Source organism: Rhinopithecus roxellana, chromosome 1, assembly GCF_007565055.1.
Source record: "Rhinopithecus roxellana isolate Shanxi Qingling chromosome 1, ASM756505v1, whole genome shotgun sequence".
Classification (NCBI taxonomy): Eukaryota; Metazoa; Chordata; class Mammalia; order Primates; family Cercopithecidae; genus Rhinopithecus; species Rhinopithecus roxellana.
In genome coordinates this window covers 159,668,587-159,687,823 of record NC_044549.1, presented here as the reverse complement: position 1 = coordinate 159,687,823, position 19,237 = coordinate 159,668,587, and the positions used below count along the sequence as shown (strand labels likewise).

Sequence of the window (19,237 nt, the reverse complement as noted above, 5' to 3'; positions counted from 1 at the left end):
CATTAGTTAAGGCTGATTCTATTACCTATTACATCTCTTTCCCTTACTCCGTGTTTCACAATTTTGTTTCCTTTCTATTTCCCAAACGTGCCGAACTTGGCCCCACCTTAGATTTTCTACTTCCTTTTCTCTTTGCCAGGATTGTTCTCTTCCCTCCCTACTCCCACTAATAAATTTTCTTGACTGGCTGTTTCTGATTTATATTTTAGTTTCAACGTTCCTTCTGAAAACAGAACATAACTCTCAACTCTTGCTTCCTATTGCCCCGTACTCTCTATTACATGCCTATGTTTGGTGTGTTTTTGTAATACTTTCATTATCTGATGTTTGATTATTTGTTTATTACATACTTATTGTCATCTCCCTGATAGAGGCAGAAGGCAGACAAATACCTAGACAGATAGGGAAGGGTACCCAGTGAAACCTCACATTCAAGCCTGAAACAGCCTGAAGGCTGAAAGATGTGACTGCTGGTTCTGACTGAAAGCTGTGACTCAGAGGGAAAACTTCTGCCCCTGTTTGCCTGCTCTTTCCTGATTGATTCTTTCTGAATAATGCCTTTTAACCAATCAAATGTTGCCTTTTCCAATACTACCTAGGGCTATACTACCCCTCTCTTTGCTGAGAGTTTTCCTTTCGCTTAATAAATTCTGACCTTCTCACCCTTCAATGTATCCACATGCCTAATTTTTCCTGGTCATGAGACAAGAACCCAGATTTAGTTGAACTAAGGAGAAAAATCCTGCATCATTCCCAAGCCAGTAGAATGTTGGTCTGTAAAAGCAGATATTGTTTTTTGTGTGTGTACATCTCAGAATTACTTCATCTGTAACAATTACGGGAATACTGACCAAGCCAGTATTGGATAATAGTGACCAAGCATATTTATTGGATAAACTAAAAGAAAGAATGAAATTATTACATATATATATATCTTATTGAGCCAAATCTCAGTCAACTTATTGATATAGTTGCTGTCACTTGTTGAATCATCCTGTTCTTTAGAATATTATGACTTTAATATAATTTATAATTATAATTATATTATGTTACAATATAACTGTATTGTATCGTATTGCAAGCTAAGTTATTTCAGACCCATGTAGAACCATGTTTATAACCATAGAGATACAGAGAATAAATGTATTAGCCCAATTCATAGAAAGCTGAGAGTGTAGAAAATATGCTAAATAAAAGAGACTCAAACTTGTGGTCCAAACGATATTGGGCTATATTTCCACATCTTACTTTTCTATTGGCCAGAAGCAGACTAGCTGCCTCCAACGCCCCCACTTTTCTGGATGCTCCAATAGTCCTTGTCATGCTTTGTGTTTACAGCAGGTACAGGTCAAAGACATCTTATGAGCCCTAAGCATACTGAATGGCCACCATTTCTAATCTGAAGGTAACAAAGCTCCCTCCATTCCATTTTATGGAGGTAAATGATTTTTCAGAACTCTCTTCCCATTTCACAGAGGGCATTATTTGGTATGTGGTCATTTTTATTTTATAATAATAAAGCAATAAAGTATATATTGTATCCCCTTCATCAGATTTTTATAAAGGCATATATACAACTAGACTGGAGCCTCAGAGATTTCAGAATAACAAATTATTTGATGCAATGTATTTGTTTAGTTGGATCACTAGTTGGTTAGGGTTTTGAAACCCAGGGCTCTGCATGTATGAAAAAGAAAGTAGAACGTTTAACACTCTCCAGCTGTGATTCTGACTTTCTGATGGTAAGAGAAAGAGGCAAGGAGAAGAAACAAACGAAGTTAAAAGATGAGACACACAAAAGAAGAAAAAAGATGAAGAAGCTGCAGGGGGTCCAGGAGTATACTCTCCAGCAGACCACATCTGATGGCAATTAGAAGAAGAATTAAAATTACCAAAAAGAATGAAACATACAACCTTTATTCTCTTCAATCTCAGAAAACACAATTGTAACCTGTTTCTGTACAAACACAGCTGTCGTTTGGAGATTACTAATCACTAAGTTTACACTTTAGAGATTTTCCTTAGTCGCTTTTGATTTCCCGGTTCCATGTGTTTAAAATAATAATGGCAAAAGGATTGCCAAAACAGCAAGCGAGAAATTGTTACTGCAGTGATGGATTCAAGACAGATACAGTCAAAACAATATTCCAAACAATTCCAAACAGTTTAAAAAAAAATTTGATAGACTTGATGGGCATTATAAAGAGTCATATATTTGCCTTCAAAGAAAATAGTTATTTAACATATTCTTAAAAATCCCCATATTTTCATATGATTATTCTGTTTCTGTGGTCTCATTATATTTCAGCAGATGGAAGAAGATAGAGAACAAGAAGTACCAGGCAGTAGAAGGTAAATAAATAACATTTTAACAATATTCAAAGTTATTAGTAGAAAACGCAAAAAAGATCTGCTATTTATACTGATTGATATTTAATAAGCAGGCTAGTATTTGTATGCCTATAACCAGCTTTTTTTAACTTAATGAAAAGAAAGAAAAACTTAAATGATTTATTTAGAAAACTTGCACATTCAGTAGGGAGAGGTAGAACACAGGGCTGCCCATATGTTAGAAATCGTTCAAACAAAGCTCCATGAGAATCAAATTAAGAGTATTAAAGAAGGGCAAAAATACTACAAAACACAAAGGTCTCTCTGTTCTGCAGTCTCTCACGCTCTTTAGCTCACCAGGGGACAGTAAACGCATTGCTTAAAGAGGTTCTATGTCCCAGATGTTGAAGCTGGATTAATGGTGAATGCTCACCCGCCTCCCCCTGCCTCCCAACCATTGCTTCCCCACTTTGGGTCATTCTTTACTGGCCTCTCCTAATACCCTCTCAATGTGATTTTTGCTGGACAATCAGTCTCATGTTTCTGGGAGTGGGAAATGGATAACATGAACGCACGGTCATGGCCCTCCAGACTCTGATGATTTATGCTCTGATCCTTCCCCTCGCAGGCAAGGTACTCTGTTGGCATTCACTAGCTGTGCAGAAGTGGGGCCGACTGACAGCATTCCCACCGTAAACTTCTGTTTTTAGAGGTTTATAACTTGGCTATAAAATGCTGCCTGGAGGGGGGTGGATCTTACAAAATTGTTTCAAGTTACAAGAGAGTAAAAAAAAAAAAAAAAAAAAAAAAAAAAAACCACACACACACACACACACAAAATAAAAATAAAATGTCTGTAATTTCAGACACTATCTTGTGCTTCTGGAACTTTGAAAACTCTGTAATTGTGCTGTCTGTGCGCCCTACTGGCATTCAAATCAATGCTTTGAAGTTCAGCATTTTAAATATAAAGTGAAGATACTCCTTTTACTTTGAAGAGATGGTTATCAAAGAAGATTAATGTATAGTTGCAAGTAAAATAATATTGGGGGGATTCTTTCCAGTCAAAGGAATTTTGGAATCCCTTGTACATGAATTAAGGACCACATCTGATGGTTAGAAGTCACCAATAGTAACATTCAAAATGAAGTCCACTAAAAGAATTATTCAGGTTTTCTGAATTGAGATAGTCATAAATTCAAGAGATATGTACAACAATTTACTAGACACAATTATTGATGGGTATTCTCCCAATTAAATGAGCACATTCTTCCTTTTTTTTTTTTTTTTTTGTCTGAGACGGAGTCTTGCACTATCTTGCGGGCTGGAGTGCAATGGTGCGATCTTGGCTCACTGCAACCTCCACCTCCCAGGTTCAAGCAATTCTCATGCCTCAGCCTCCCGAGTAGCTGGGATTACAGGCATGTGCCACCAGGCCTGGCTAATTTTTTGTATTTTTAGTAGAGATGAGGTCTCACTATGTTGGCCAGACTGGCCTCAAACTCCTGACCTCTTGATCTGCCCACCTTGTCCTCCCGAAGTGCTGGGATTACGGGTGTGAGCCACCGTGCCCAGTCAGCATGTTTTGTTTTGTTTTGTTTTGTTTTTTGTTTGTTTCTGAGACGGAGTCCTGCTCTGTCACCCAAGGTAGACTGCAATGGCGCGATCTCGGCTAACTGCAAGATCGGCCTCCTGGGTTCACGCTATTCTCCTGCCTCAGCCTCTGAAGTAGCTGGGACTACAGGCGCCCGCCACCACGTCCGGCTAATTTTTTTATATTTTTAGTAGAGATGGGGTTCGCCGTGTTAGCCAGGATGGTCTGGATCTCCTGACCTTGTGATCCACCCACCTCGGCCTCCCAAATGCTGGGATTACAGGCGTGAGCCACCACCCCGGGCCACAGTCAGCATATTCTTTTAATAATGCCTGTGGAACTGTAAACTCCTACAGGGAGAAACAATTTGTGAGCTAATACTAGTTGGGCTGGTGCTACCAAAGATTTTTCTAATATTCCAGTACTCTATCTTACAATTGGTTTATCATTATCATCAAATGTCTTTCTGCATATTGCTATGTTTTTTTAAAACCCCAAACCTTAAAGTGATTTCATTTATTTATCATAAGAAATTTGCTCAAGTTCAATTATGTGTCACTATTCTAAGTATTGGACAGATATAAAGAAGAAGGCATGAGGAACAGGAAGGGGGATAGTTCCTTATTGGTAATTTTGATAAAGTAAAACAATGTAAATCAGGCATCAACAGTAATCAACTCCACCTGGAAAAATCACAGATAACTTTAAAGCAGTAGTTCTCAAAGGGTGGTTCCCTTATCTGTAGTGTAAGTATCATTTGGAAACTTGTTAGAAATGCAAATAATTGAGTCTCACCCCAAACCAATTAAATCAGAAACTTTAAGAGTGAGCCCAGCAATCAGAGTTTTCACAGATCATTCAGACGGTCCTAAGAACAAGTACTAATGCCCTAAGGCAAAGCTTCTCAAGTTTTAGAGTGCTTTTAGAGTCATCTAAGGTGCTTGTTAGTACACAGATTACACACTGCTGAACACCCTCACCACCAGATTGTTAATTCGGTAGGTTGGGGGCAGGAAATTCGCATTTCTAACAAGTTTTTAGGAAGCACTGCAGCTGCTGATTTGGGAACCACACTTTGAGAACCACTGTCCCAAGACATCTTTATGTAATACGATACTTTCTCTCACTTGCTATGTACTATTCTTGGAAGAATCAAGAAATGGTGACTGAAATCATCTCTGTTTTGTGGTTCAGAGGGAAAATTTCAGATGAGAAAAGCCGAGTGGAAAAGGGACAGGATAATATTCTTAAAAGGAGAAACATTTGTGCAAGAATTAAGTTGTGAATGATCAAATTAGTTAAGGCAAAAGCCATAATTGCTTGAGAAAATGCACAGCAAATGTTATATAGCAAAGTAGGAATTTGGGCAGATCTATTTATGGTACAGCTAACAATATTTTCTCACCCCATTAAATTAGGTTAATCATGTGGGATTCTGATCCTCAAACGTTAAAGTCTAAGATACATGGAGAATGAAATACTTTTTCTGTGTCGGTTTCCCGGCTTCTTTCAAAAGAGAGTCAGACTCACACTTCATTTTTATTTCTTAGGCATAAGAAATCAGTGACTGGTCTTGAAACTATGTTTGCCTTTTCAGTGCACATACCACTTTCCGAAATTGGAAAAGACATTATTTAGAGTACAGAGACCTAAATTTCAGAATTGTAATGTGACTGCTAATTCATATTTGAAGCTCAAAGCTGTAAAAGACCAGTGAATTTAGCTATTCTGAAACTTCACAGAATGGTAATCACGAAATTCACTAGCCACATATCCAGTCATCCATCCAACAATGAAAAAGAAAACTTGACTTAAGGAAATGTACAATCCATTTGGTGAAGCCAGAGATTAAACAATGAATTTATTGTAATTGTGATATATTTTATTTGAAAGAAAAATCAAAACTTTTATAGGAGCTGTAACAAGAGCTAACTTTGTCTAAAGCCAAAGATTGGAAGTCAGTGAAAAATTCTTTGAAGAAAAGATGTTTAATCCAATGCCTGAGAGATGAGTAGGCAGAAGTCAGGAGAAGAGCCATGCAAAGTATAACCAGGCAAGAAGGGCGACTTTTCCCTGAACATGAGACAGAAAGAGTCAAAGTCAGGATGGTGTGCAGTGTCAAGAATGATGCTGGAGAGGTTGGCAAGTGAAACGTTGAAGGATTGTAAGCAGGACCCTGACATGATGAGATTTGAATATTGAAGTGCTCACTGTGGCTTCTATATGCAAAATGCAATGGAGGAGAGAGAGGGACTGCATTCACAACAGAGATAAAATGTAAAATTCCCATCCTTCCTCAGTTCCTAAAGAAAAATAACTTTGTAAGTTTTATTCTTTCATGAGCTCATATACCAGCATTATAGTTTTGCCTTTTAGAATATATATTACTTGACTCTGTACTTAAGAAAAGTATGCTTCATTTTAAGCAAACTCTCATTGTGTTTGAATCTTTGTGTTATGAACTGAATTGTGTCCCCTACAAAATTCATATGTTGAAGTCCTAACTCCCAATACTTCACAATGTGACTGTATTTGGAGACAGGGTCTTTAAAGGGGGAATTAAGTTAAAATGAGGCCATTAGGGTGGGCCCTAATGCAGTATGACTTGGTGCTTTTATAAGAAGAGATTAAGACACAGGAATGCACAGAAGGAAAGCCATGTGAGGACAGATGGTGCACACAGCCATTTACAAACCACGAAGAAAGGTGTCACAAGAAGCCAGCTATAAAGACACCTTGATCTCTGACTTCTAGCCTCCAGAATTGTAAGAAAATAAATTTATGCTATATGAGCTACTGTTCTGTGACATTTTGTTATGTCAGACCTAGGAAACTAATATACTTTGTACCAACACATCCTTTGTTTAAAGAAAAAAAAAATCACTGTAGGTCTTTTTGGAAATATGTTCTCTTAATGAATTTGAAATGCATTTATTTCCCAGCAGGAGTTCAAATGAAGGAGAAACTAATTTATTGGAGAGTTATTGGAGGGCAGGGGATGGGGGAAGAACCAAAGGAATGTGCATGGTATGTAAAGTGAAATACAGCAGCTGGTTCAGTGAACTCCCATATTGCTCAGACCTCCAATAGCCAGTTGTACACTATATAAGAATGACTACATTGGCTAAATTCAGAGATCCAACTGGTGTCATAAGCTCTGCCTTGGCCATGAAAATCAACAGGTGTCAATGTCCTGAAAGCCTGAATACCTCATGCACATATTTAAGTTAGGGAGATTTTCTTCATTCTGTTTATTTCTATTCAAATCATCAAGCATGTACCTTGCATATGTATACTGGTTTACTATGTATACATTATGGAGAGTAAGAAGAATTTTCACACGTGGTCCACAACCATAACTCCAAGGAAACAGAGTTGGAGATTAGTTAGCATATACATGACAATTTGTTATCTTCTAAAGTGAGTTAACGGAAGATAGTTTGGAATGGTTTTTCATTTTTTTCTGGTCTTGAATTCCTGACCTCTTGATCTGCCCGTTTCTGCCTCCCAAAGTGCTGGGATTACAGGCGTGAGCCATCGCTCCTGGCCTTGGAATGGTTTTTCAAGTGATAGCAGAGTTTATCCTAGATGAACAAACTTGTCTGCAATGGGCTGACTTCCACATAACACTTAACATCCATCCATTCATCCATGTTAAATCAGCGGGAGACACACATAAACCAAGCCATAGAGACAAGACTTTTATTTTTCTTCATTGTCTTTGAGCAGTTTCTTTCACTCTGTGGTTTCTTTAGCTTTGTTTTTCATGAAAGCACAGCAGGTACAACTATTTAAACTCCATTCCTGGCTGAGATCCTCTTTTGTAAACATTCCTTCGAAGTTAAAATGAAAATTACTCTTCCTTTTCTTACAATGAAAGGAATACATTTTTTTCCCTGTTCTGCCTAAAATATCAAAAACACATAGCCAGGGTCTCTTAAATGCAAATGACTTCTTGACCTCCCTTGTATTTCTGGGTTTATTGGGTCTTCTCAGTAATTCCTGTTTCTCTAAATGTTTCCTTTCTTTTATTTTCTCTTTACTGAGAAATGCTAGCACCCTTTTTTGGAAATTGATGCAAAAACATTTAGATGCTTTGTTCACCACATGGGCTGTTTTGCTTTGGGGTACTGGGCATTTATTATCTCTGTCAGGTATTGGCAGCATCTGATTTAGTTGATCTATAGGCACAGAGAGGACTGGGAACTGAGTATGTATGTTACTATGACTCAGGACACATAAACACATTCTACGTACATTTTTAACAAGCACAATTTGTTTATAATTACATTGAAATTCTTTAGCTCCAAGCAAAGATACAGAGGGATGACAGATTTGATAAGCTACTTTTAATTTTGTGTGTGTGTGTGTGCATATTCTATTGCTTTGGGCTCTAGTACTAAAAAAGGAATGGAATTTAAAAAGAACAATGAGGAAAGATCGATTACATATAAAGAAAGAATTTTACCTGGCAAAGCCAACACCTCTGCTGACTCCATTAGCGTCTCTTAGTATTCTTGTGGAAATGACATGTCCAAAGGGTTTCAGCATATTCTCAAGTTCCTGCTCATCCATAGAAATGGGGAGATTTGAGATGTATAGGTTTGTTGGGTCTTGCTCTTGTTGCTAAGGGAAGGAAAGAAACAAATGTGGTAAGTTCTGAGTATTGAGAAACATTGTACAAATGGAGAAACTTTTGTTTAAACTGCAATGTAGATAATAATCTCCAAAGTGCTCTTGAAAGTGCTTTCACTAGGGGCATTACTTCTTTTTACTGCTGTATCGTGCAGAATGTTTATCATAGACAAAATGACCACTGAAAGCCAAGCTCTCTGTCCCTCATTCCTTAGAAAGACTAATACACTTTCTTTCTTTTTTTTTTTTTTTTAGGTGGGGTCTTGCTCTGTCGCCCAAGTTGGAGTGCAGTAGCATGATCTCGGCTCACTGCAAGCTCTGCCTCCCGGGTTTATGCCATTCTCCTGCCTCAGCATCCCAAGTAGCTGGGACTACAGGTGCCCGCCACCATGCCCAGCTAATTTTTTTTTTTGTATTTTTGGTAGAGACGGGGTTTCACTGTGTTAGCCAGGCTGGTCTCTAACTCCTGACCTCAAATGATCCACCCGCCTTGGCTTCCCAAATGCTAGGATTACAGGTGTGAGCCACTACATCCGGCCTACTAAAAAACTTTTAATGCAAATTGAACTAAGGCAAATGTGTATATTCTTTTTTATTACTATTAACCACTACTTCTATGACTACCACTCTTACTACCATCACAATTAGTTACTGATGTTGCATTTAGTGAGAGTTCATAATATGCTAAGCATAGTTCCAAACACTTAACATACATTATTTCATTCAATATTCTTAATAGATATAATTACCTTTTTATGGATGACAAAATGGATCCTTAACTTATCCAAGTTACACAGCTCATAAGTGCCAAAGTCAGGGCTGAAATCTGGGCCTATCACCAAAGTCCATTGGATTTATTGCTCTGGTCTACTGCCTTCCACTAGACCAACGAGTCTCAAAGTATAGTCCCAGAAATGCAACATCAGCCTTAACCTCACTTATTGGGTTACACGTGGTCCACAACCATAACTCCAAGGAAACAGAGTTGGGAACTTATTGGAAACACAATTTCTCAGGCCCCACCACAGAACTACTGAAGCAGAATCTGAGAGTGGGCCAAGAAATCTGTGTTTTGACAAGCCCTCCAGGTGATCCTGATGACGGCTTAAGTTTGAGAACTACTGTCCTAGACCAAGCCTAAATATTTATATACAAATAAGATTATGATGTCTATCATCTCCTATTTCAGCAGCAATAATGCTTAAATAAGCTTTGCTTAATAGAATGGGAAACAAAACCACAATTGCTAGAGTTATTTCTGTGTGTATCAATTTTCTCTATTTTATATAATGAAGTAATAATTTAGAACTTAGTTGTATTTATGTCTCAAATAAAATAGTCAAAAATTTGACAGATTAGTCATTAATATCAAAATGTACCAGATACTTAATTGAACTATTATATTTTAACCAAACAGAAACTTTAGTTTCAAGGATAAGCCAGAGACTAAATTAGAAAAAGAAATCCTGAAGTCTATAGAAATGGTATTATGTAACAGTAAAATATCTTTTGTGAAAAGAGATCATATTATTAGATATTTATGGTTTTAAAAACAATAAACAAGTACAATAAACAAGAATCCAAATATTGTTTCAGGTCAAGAAGTAATTTTTGTGTGCAACTAAATTTCTGTATTTTTAATAACTAAATATTCAGATAGGTTGTGATACTTTTATAAAAACTTGGAGTGAATATGATGTAATATTCATTTCATTTTAAACCTAGTTTACTTTTCAAGTTTTTGAGTACTGTGGGAAATAGCAAAAATAACATATAATCTGGAAAAGATGACTAGAGTCTTAATATTTAGGAATAGTTTACATATAGAGACTGAATGAGTGAAGTCAATCTCCCTCTCTCTTTCTCTGCCACAGACATATACATAAACACACACATGCACACACACACACACCCCATTTTCACCACCACCATCATCACTACCACCACCAATAACTGTAATGGTCCTAGAGAAAAAAACAGAGATAATATTCTTCTTCTTTAAATGGTTTTGATCTTGTTTTTGTTTCTGTGAGGCGATAAATTAAAAAACAAAGGGACATTTCAGATACATAATAATGAACCTTATCTACATATAACTTTCAGTTCATAGTATTTCACCATTTATCATTTAATCTTCACATTGTCGCTCCAAAAGTAGTTTGGCAAATATCATTACACTTACTGGATAATGAGGAAATAGAGACATGAAAGATTCACCATCTTGCCAAAGGACAATCTAATAATTAGTGACGGGGTTAAAATGAGATTTAGTGACTAATTTTCCTATCTTCCAGCTCAGTGTATTTTCCACCAGTCCAATGTTTCTCAAGCTTCAATTATTTGAAATACCAAATGTTAGAAATTTTTGACAGTCATAGGTTGTTACTTATTTTAATTTTTTTCTAAATAAACATACCTCTGGGGCTTAAATAAATCTATTTAAAAAAATAACTTTGTGTTGTTACCATAACTAAAAGGCCAGTATTACTTGCTGTAAATAGAAGGTTACTGTAAAAACAGTGAACAAACTAATGTTTTCAAATTATAGCTAGATACTGTTTGCAGAAGGCTTTGGTGCTCCTGCTTGACTCTCTGTTGCAAAGGGAATTAATAATTAATGGAAGTGTTAGAAGCACACTAGCACCAGACTGAGTCTTTTTACTAGGAAGAATCAGATTTTAAAAAGAATTGAGAAATGAACAACTTTCTTATGATGTGATTTCTGAGTCCCACATGTCTAGAACTACTCAAGTCATACAAGAAATATATGCCCCAGAGCTTTGGAGTTCCTCATCAACCCAGAGCTTACCAATGAATGGGCCACAGCACATGACAATCCTATGAATGGGTTGGAATTTGCTCAATATTCAATACCCCTTTGCCCTTGATCAGTTTAATAATCACAGTCTACGCCATTGTCTCAGGTACTATATAGATCTTAGAATTTTCTCCAGGCATCAGTGCACCAGTTTATCCAAATTCAAAGTCATTTCCAAATTCCCTGAGTACTGAATGCATTGCAGCTGCTCAAAATGGTGTACCATAAATACGCAGGGCTCAGTACATAAGGGATTGCCTGGTAAGCTATTTTCTGAATCCAAATTCAAACAACAAGACCAACTCTTTAATTTGTATTCACAGAGACAGTAGCATATTGGATAGTGTCATTCGTTAATCTGTATTCACGGGAAGAATATGACATTGGGGAGTGTTATTTAAGTAATTCTGTTCTTTGAAATGAATGCAGTATTAGTCTTGAATATATTGGTTGAAAATAGAATTTAAATTATGCATAAAATAAACTTTAAAATAGTACATACATTTATATTTTTACTTTCAATTATATTTATATATCAGGTTTATGTAAATGGATGGTCATTTTCAAAAGGTTCATTGGCACTATGAAACAAAGAGCACTTTCCTTTCAATTTTCCAGAAAGGTTTTTCACAGGATAACTGCAATCAAAAAGGTATTTTTATAATTTTTTAACTTAAATTTTTATGGACAGAGCTCCTAAATGGATCTAAGGTGGCATCTTATCCAGTCTTATCATCTAACAGATGGAAAAAAGCAGAAACTAGTGGTGAGATTATGACCTGCCCAAGGCCACTCAGCTAGAAGAAGAGGCTAGAAATAGAGCCCAGGTCTTTTATACTTAAGCTGATGTTATTGCCAATTTACAACACTGACTTTGTTCTTAAAATCCAATGATTAATAAATAGCAGGTTGTGGTTCAAAAGAATATTACACAGACAAAAATAAATATATCTGAATTCCTTGTTTTATTCACTTTTGTCTGTTCGTCAATAAGCTTGAGTTAAAGAGTGAAGGTTATGAAAAAAGAGCTCCTAGCCTTAGCTAGTATTCTACACATAGTCATTGAATGAATATTGTGCAGTGTATATTAGATTGTAAACGTATATGACTACAATTCATACATCTATTACATTTGACTGTCCATGTCACTATAAGTAACTCCCCCATTTTGGTCTGTTTCTACATTTTTTCATTTGTATAAGGATTTCTTGGTTTATTGTTTAGTTTTGACAAAAGCTCATTAAAAGTTAGAAAAGTATCCTCTCCATTGTTAATGGGAGCCCAGATCTGTCATCTTATGCAAAAATATGTAAATAATTTATTTTCCCTGAAACGACTTCCTTTTTCTCAGGTTTTTAGTGTACGTATGCCATCAAAATCAGATTTATTGGCATTCACTTGCTTTTGAGCAGTTTAAGACAATTTCAGAACTTCAGAACATTTCAAGGTGGCTAAGCAAATGAATACTTGTAGAGGACAAGAAAACACTGCCCCATCTAGATCAAAGGTTATGTCTGGGTTTTTGAGTATGCATTATGGCTATTACAGAAACACAATTCTGAAAAAAGCTATTAGAACACAATTTTAAAACTGAAAAACAATCTAATAACATTCACATTTGATGGAATGACATTTAAATGCTCTGGAAGTAGCTAAAGTACTAACACTAAATTGAGATTTTAGAGTAATTTCTTAAACTCCCTGGAGCGTGAACTATTTTTATTTCCAATATGCCATTGATCAATATATTTGTAGAATATAATAAAAATAAATTAATAGAAAATAAAAGGATATGCAAAATGCAAGTCCAACTTTTTATTATTACACTCAACAGACACCAAATTACATATTGGATTAGATATTATGTTAATGTCAATTGTTATAAAATATTTTAAATGCTTTCTCTGAATTTCTTTTTTTTTTTTTTTTTTTTTTTTTTTTTGAGACGGAGTCTCGCTCTGTCGCCCAGGCTGGAGTGCAGTGGCCAGATCTCAGCTCACTGCAAGCTCCGCCTCCCGGGTTCCCGCCATTCTCCTGCCTCAGCCTCCCGAGTAGCTGGGACTACAGGCGCCCGCCGCCTCGCCCGGCTAGTTTTTTGTATTGTTAGTAGAGACGGGGTTTCACCGTGTGAGCCAGGATGGTCTCGATCTCCTGACCTCGTGATCCGCCCGTCTCGGCCTCCCAAAGTGCTGGGATTACAGGCTTGAGCCACCGCGCCCGGCCCTTTCTCTGAATTTCTGTGCATATTTCATTGTGGACAAGTAGCAAGTAACAAACTTTGAGTAGAACTGTTTTATGGAAATATATTCCTATACATTTTTTTCATAATGGAACACCCTATGGGTCTCAGTAAGTGATTAGTTCTTGCTTACTTTATGTACTATCGAACCCTTTTTAAAAAACATTTTTAATTGGCAAGTAATAATTGTACAAATGTATGTGGTGCAAAGTGATATTCTGATGTATGAATACAAGTATAATATTGAATCAGGGTAATTAGCATATTCATAACCTCGAACATTTATTATTTGTGTTGGGAACATTCAAACTCCTTTCTTCCAGGTATTTAAAGATATGGAATAAATTATTGTTAATTATAGTCACCCTACAGTGCCATCAAACTCTAGAACTTATTTATCCTAACTAGTTGTAATTTTGTACCTGTTTATCAAAAGACCCCCATATCCCCACATCCTGCTACCCTTCCGAGCCTCTAGTACCACAGTTCTACTCTCTGCTTCTATGAGTTCAACTTTTTTAGCTCCTACATATGAGTGAGAGTATGTGGTATTTATTTTTCTGTGTGCCTGACTTGTTTCACTTAACCTAATATCCTCCAGGCTCATCTATGTTGTCATGCATGACAGAATTTTATTCTTTTTTTATGACTAAATAGTATTCCACTGTGTGTGTGTGTGTGTGTTTGCATACACATACTAAATTTTTAAATGGTGCTATAAAAACTGGAGAGCCACATACAGAATAATGAAACTAGACCCTTATCACTTACCATATACAAAAATCAACTCAAAATCTCAAAATGGCTTAAAGAGTTAAATATAAGACCCCAAACTATAAAACTACTAGAAGACAACATAAGGGAAAGGGTTTAGGATATTGGTCTAGACAAATATTTTTTGTGGTTAAGACTTCAAAAGCACAAGCAACAAAAGCAAAAATGGACAAATGGGACTATATCCAACTAAAAGGAAACAATCAACCTAGTAAAGAGACAACCTGCAGAATGGGCGAAAATATTTGCAAACTATTCATCTGCCAACTATTCATAATGGCCAACAGATATATGAGAAAAATACTCAACATCACTAATCACCAGGGAAATGCAAATCAAAACCATAATGATGTATCATCTCACCCTTATGAGAATGCCTATTGTCAGAAAAAACAAAAAATAACCAACGCTGGTGAGGATGTTGAAAAAAACGAAACTCTTACACATTTTTAGCCAGAATGTAAATTAGTATAGCCATTATGGAAAACAGTATGAGGGTCCTCAGAAGACTGAAATTACTAACGTGTGACCCAGCAATCCCACTACTAAGTATCCAAAGAAAAGGAAATAAGTATATCAAAAAGATATGTGCACCTCCATGTTTATTCCAAGCTCTTTTAAATCACAAAATCGTGTATAACCAATTTATAGAAATTTTTTAGCTATTGGGTGAAAAAATGCTATCTCAAGATGAATTATCCTAATCAGTGGTGACAAAACATTTAGAAATACCCTGAAGAGGTACGAAACAACTCTAAAGCAAGCTTGCAACTATAGATATGTTTTAAAAACATTGAGGAGGATGTATATATAGACTAAAGATAATAATGTTACCTTATACAGAGCAGAGTTTTTAGTATTTTAAATGTTTCAGGGTCATTTTATATCATGTGGCCCTTTATCTAACTCGTAAGGTAGATAGGGAAAGACTTATTATTCCAAAAATACAAATGAGAAAACTGGGTCCTATATCTTAAGCTAGTAAGTGAAGAAGCAATATCATAAGTGATATTGTTTGACTTGATGTAGTACTTTTTACTACACTACACCAATTCTAGAGATTGCCTATAAATGTCATTATTCAGTGACTCCCACCTGTAGAAAAGAAAATTAATGTGGATGCAAAGGAGCAAGATTTTTTAATAGAACAGTCTATTTTATATGCTGCAGCAATTTAAAAATTAATAATAATACAAACTAAATTTTTTTTCCCACTTTGAAAACAGGGAATCAGAGCATTCTATGTTAACAAACTGCCCTAAAGGCATCAGATATTTTGGAATTAGTTTCACACTAATTTGAACAAAGATGTCTTCACTTTTCTGGTGATAGTTACTGCACCTCTAGATGAGAACTGATGGAAGCCTGCCGTTTTGGCCATACTTGCTTCAGTATTATATCTTTGTATGATAGTTAATTTTATGTGTCAACTTGACTGAGTCACCGTGTGCCCAGATTGGTCAAACCATTTTCTGGGTGTTTCTATGGGGCTATTTTTGAATGAGTTTAACATTTAAACTGATACACTGTGTGAAACAGATTGCTCTCCTCAGTGTGGGTGGCCATCACCCAATCAGTTGAAGACTTGAATAAAACAAAAAGGCTGATCCTCCCCAGAGTTAAGAAAGATTTCCTCCCATCTGACTGCCTTTGAACCAGGACTTCATTTTCCTGCCTTCAGACCCTGACTGAAATATCAGCCCTTCTTGAGTCTTGAACCTGACAGCCTGTAGACTGGAACAACCGTGTGGGCTCTCCTAGGACTCCAGCTGCCAATGGAAGAGCTTAGGACTTGTCAGACTCCATAATCTCATGAGTCAAGTTCATATGATAAAGAGGGGAGGGGGGAAGATGGAGTGATGTGGGGGAGGATGCCGGGGAGAGAGGAAGGAAGGGAGAGAGGGAGGAGGAGAGGGACAGATGGAGGAAGAGGTGGGAGAAAAAGAGAGGGAGTGAGAGACTAAGGTAAAGGGAGGGAGGGACAGAACGGGAGATGGGGAGAGGGGGAAATGGGAGACACAGGGAAAGATGGAGGGAAAGAGGAAGAGAGGGAGATGGACAGAGAGATACTTGTGGCGGGGAGAGAGTGGGACAAGGGATGGGGTTGTGAGGGAGAGGGAGTGAGAGAGAGAGACATCCTATTGGTTCTGTTTCTCTGGAGAACCCTGGCTAATACAATGTGTTAGTTTTGTCAAATCTGTATTGCTCTGAAAAAATAAGGACATACGATCAGCTCTGACATTCCCACTAGGACTTCTGCATTCCCTGGACACAAAGCCAGTGCTCTGACTAGGCAAAGTAAGATGCCTTACCTCAAGATAGGCGCTCCAGAAGCAAACATCCAAGGTAAGGCATTAAAGACCAAAGGGAAGAGTAAAGAAGGACTGCAAAGAAGTAGGCTTTCACCCTTAAATGGTGCCTAAAAACATGCCCTCTGTCCTGTTTGCTAAGCAGTGAAGGTGCCTCCATATTTTCAATTGCCTTTTGTCTCTACTAAAAGAGAAAAGGTGATTTCTCTTTTGCTAGTTCTGCATGGTGATTCAGTTAGAGGAAGGTGACTCCCATTTTTTTCCTTCAAAGCAAAAATAAGAGCAATTTCCCTAAAATAAGAAATAATAAGAACAATGTCCCAAGAAACACTTTTTAAAAAAGAAGTGTTTAATTATTTTGGATATAAAGTAAGCACAGTGTCAGCAACTGGAGTTCATGTTCTCAAGTTCAATTGGAGGGTTTAATTCTGGAGAACAAACTCAGCAGAGACCTGATTGTGAAACAATGCCCAGTGTTGAATCACTGATCATTTAGGCTATTCTTTAAGGCGTGGGCTGGCTCTTATTTCTAGATCAATTGAGCAGCCTTGAACTGAGTTGGGCAGTGAATGATTCCATGAGGATCTTCAGCCTTTATGACTAAATTTGAGTTACCTGTGGTCCTGGAACAGGTGGCCAGATTGGATCCCTGGCTTTCCTTGACTTCTCCCTCCACATACACCTCATGAACTTGAGCTCAGTATCACCAGTTATCAGCCCTGATGTGATGGTTTCTCCTGTGAGAAAATGCTAAATTAACATTTTACAATATTGAGATCTCTCTATAGTTTTATTATAATATATTACTATATCACAAATATATAATATTTTGTACTCATGGTCTTGATGGTTAAAAATGAGAACAGGAAACAAAACTATAGAGAACTACTCAATATTGTAAACAAATCTCACATTTTCTTAGAGTCTAATTCACTGCTCAGAAAGAGGTTCCCCAGAAATGTCTATTTTATCCACCTGCTATGAACTCTGAGTTAGAAAGCTGTAACTGATTTATCGATAAAGACTATGATGCTCCAAACAACTATGGAACTGTGGAAATGGCATGAAGGCAGCCATAGTTTTACTATGATACACTACTAATTTCTTCTGAAATAATCACCACAACACATACAAATATAGAACAGTTGCAAAACATTTTTGTATCTTCTGCCTAGAATATGACAGCTTAGGCTGGCTGAGTCTCACCCAGATTCACCTTCGGTAAACTCACAAAAACATACCATTGAAATGTAAAAGATACTGGGGGCATTGAGTTCCTCTCAAGGAGAACCATTCTCACTGTAGTCTATTGACATCCCCACCCCCTGCCCAGAACACAGCACAAATGATGACTCTGGGAATTATGCAACAGAGCTCATGTGACAAACACTATGTCATCCATATTAAGGCTGCCAAATAAAATATAAGACATCTCATTAAATTTAATTTTTGATAAATAATGAATACTATTTTTAGTATATCATGAATAATACATAAGACATATTTGTACTAAAATTATTCATTGTCATATAAGATTAACATTAAAATCATTTTTTATAAACTGTTAGGTAAGATATGTATCATTACCTTTACCTTTTTATGGTATCATATTATCTAGTATTTATACTGCTCACTATGTGAAAAATACTATGATTTAAAGTCATTTAAATTCATTATGTTTATATTCCTTAACCCTTGAGGTAGATAGCCCCATTTTACATGTGAGAAAGCTGAAGTTATAAGAAACAATTGTTCTTTTTGCTTAGGATTGTCTTGGCTATGCGGGCTCTTTTTTGGTTCCATATGAACCTTAAAGTAGTTTTTTCCAAATAGAAAATGTTCATCTTCATTAGTCATCAGAGAAATGCAAATCAAAACCACAATGAGATACCCATCTCATATCAGTTAGAATGGTGATCACTAAAAAGTCAGGAAAAAACAGATGCTGGCATGGCTGTGGAGAAATAGGAATGCTTTTACACTGTCGGTAGAAGCGTAAATTAGTTCAACCATTGTGGAAGACAGTGTGGCGATTCCTCAAGAATCTAGAACTAGAAATAGCATTTGACCCAGCAATCCCATTACTGGGTATATACCCAAAGCATTATAAATTATGAACATGTATGTTTATTGTGGCACTATTCACAATAGCAAAGACTTGGAACCAACCCAAATGTCCATCAATGATAGACTGGATTAAGAAAATGTGGCACATGTACACCATGGAATACTATACAGCCATAAAAAAAAAAGGATGAGTTCATGTCCTTTGCAGGGACATGAATGAAGCTGGAAACCATCATTCTCAGCAAACTGACACAGTAACAGAAAACCAAACACCCCATGTTCTCACTCGTAGGTGGGAAATGAACAATGAGATCACTTGGACACAGGGCAGGGAACATTACACACTGGGGCCTGTTGGGGGTGGGGGGAATGGGGGAGGGATAGCAGTAGGAGAAATACCTAATGTAAGTGAGTTGATGGTGCAGCCCACCAACATGGCACATGTATACCTATGTAACAAACCTGCACAT

General features: G+C 36.8%; 1 protein-coding gene across 1 annotated transcript in view; it reads right to left on the bottom strand.

The window, feature by feature from the left end:
* RBMS3 (RNA binding motif single stranded interacting protein 3) overlaps positions 1-19,237 on the bottom strand; it is a 546,693-nt gene that overhangs the window by 275,727 nt on the left and 251,729 nt on the right. Inside the window, exon 4 of the mRNA XM_030937919.1 lies at positions 8,394-8,551. Coding sequence (XP_030793779.1) covers positions 8,394-8,551 — 158 coding nt within the window. The remainder of the gene's footprint in view (positions 1-8,393; positions 8,552-19,237) is intronic.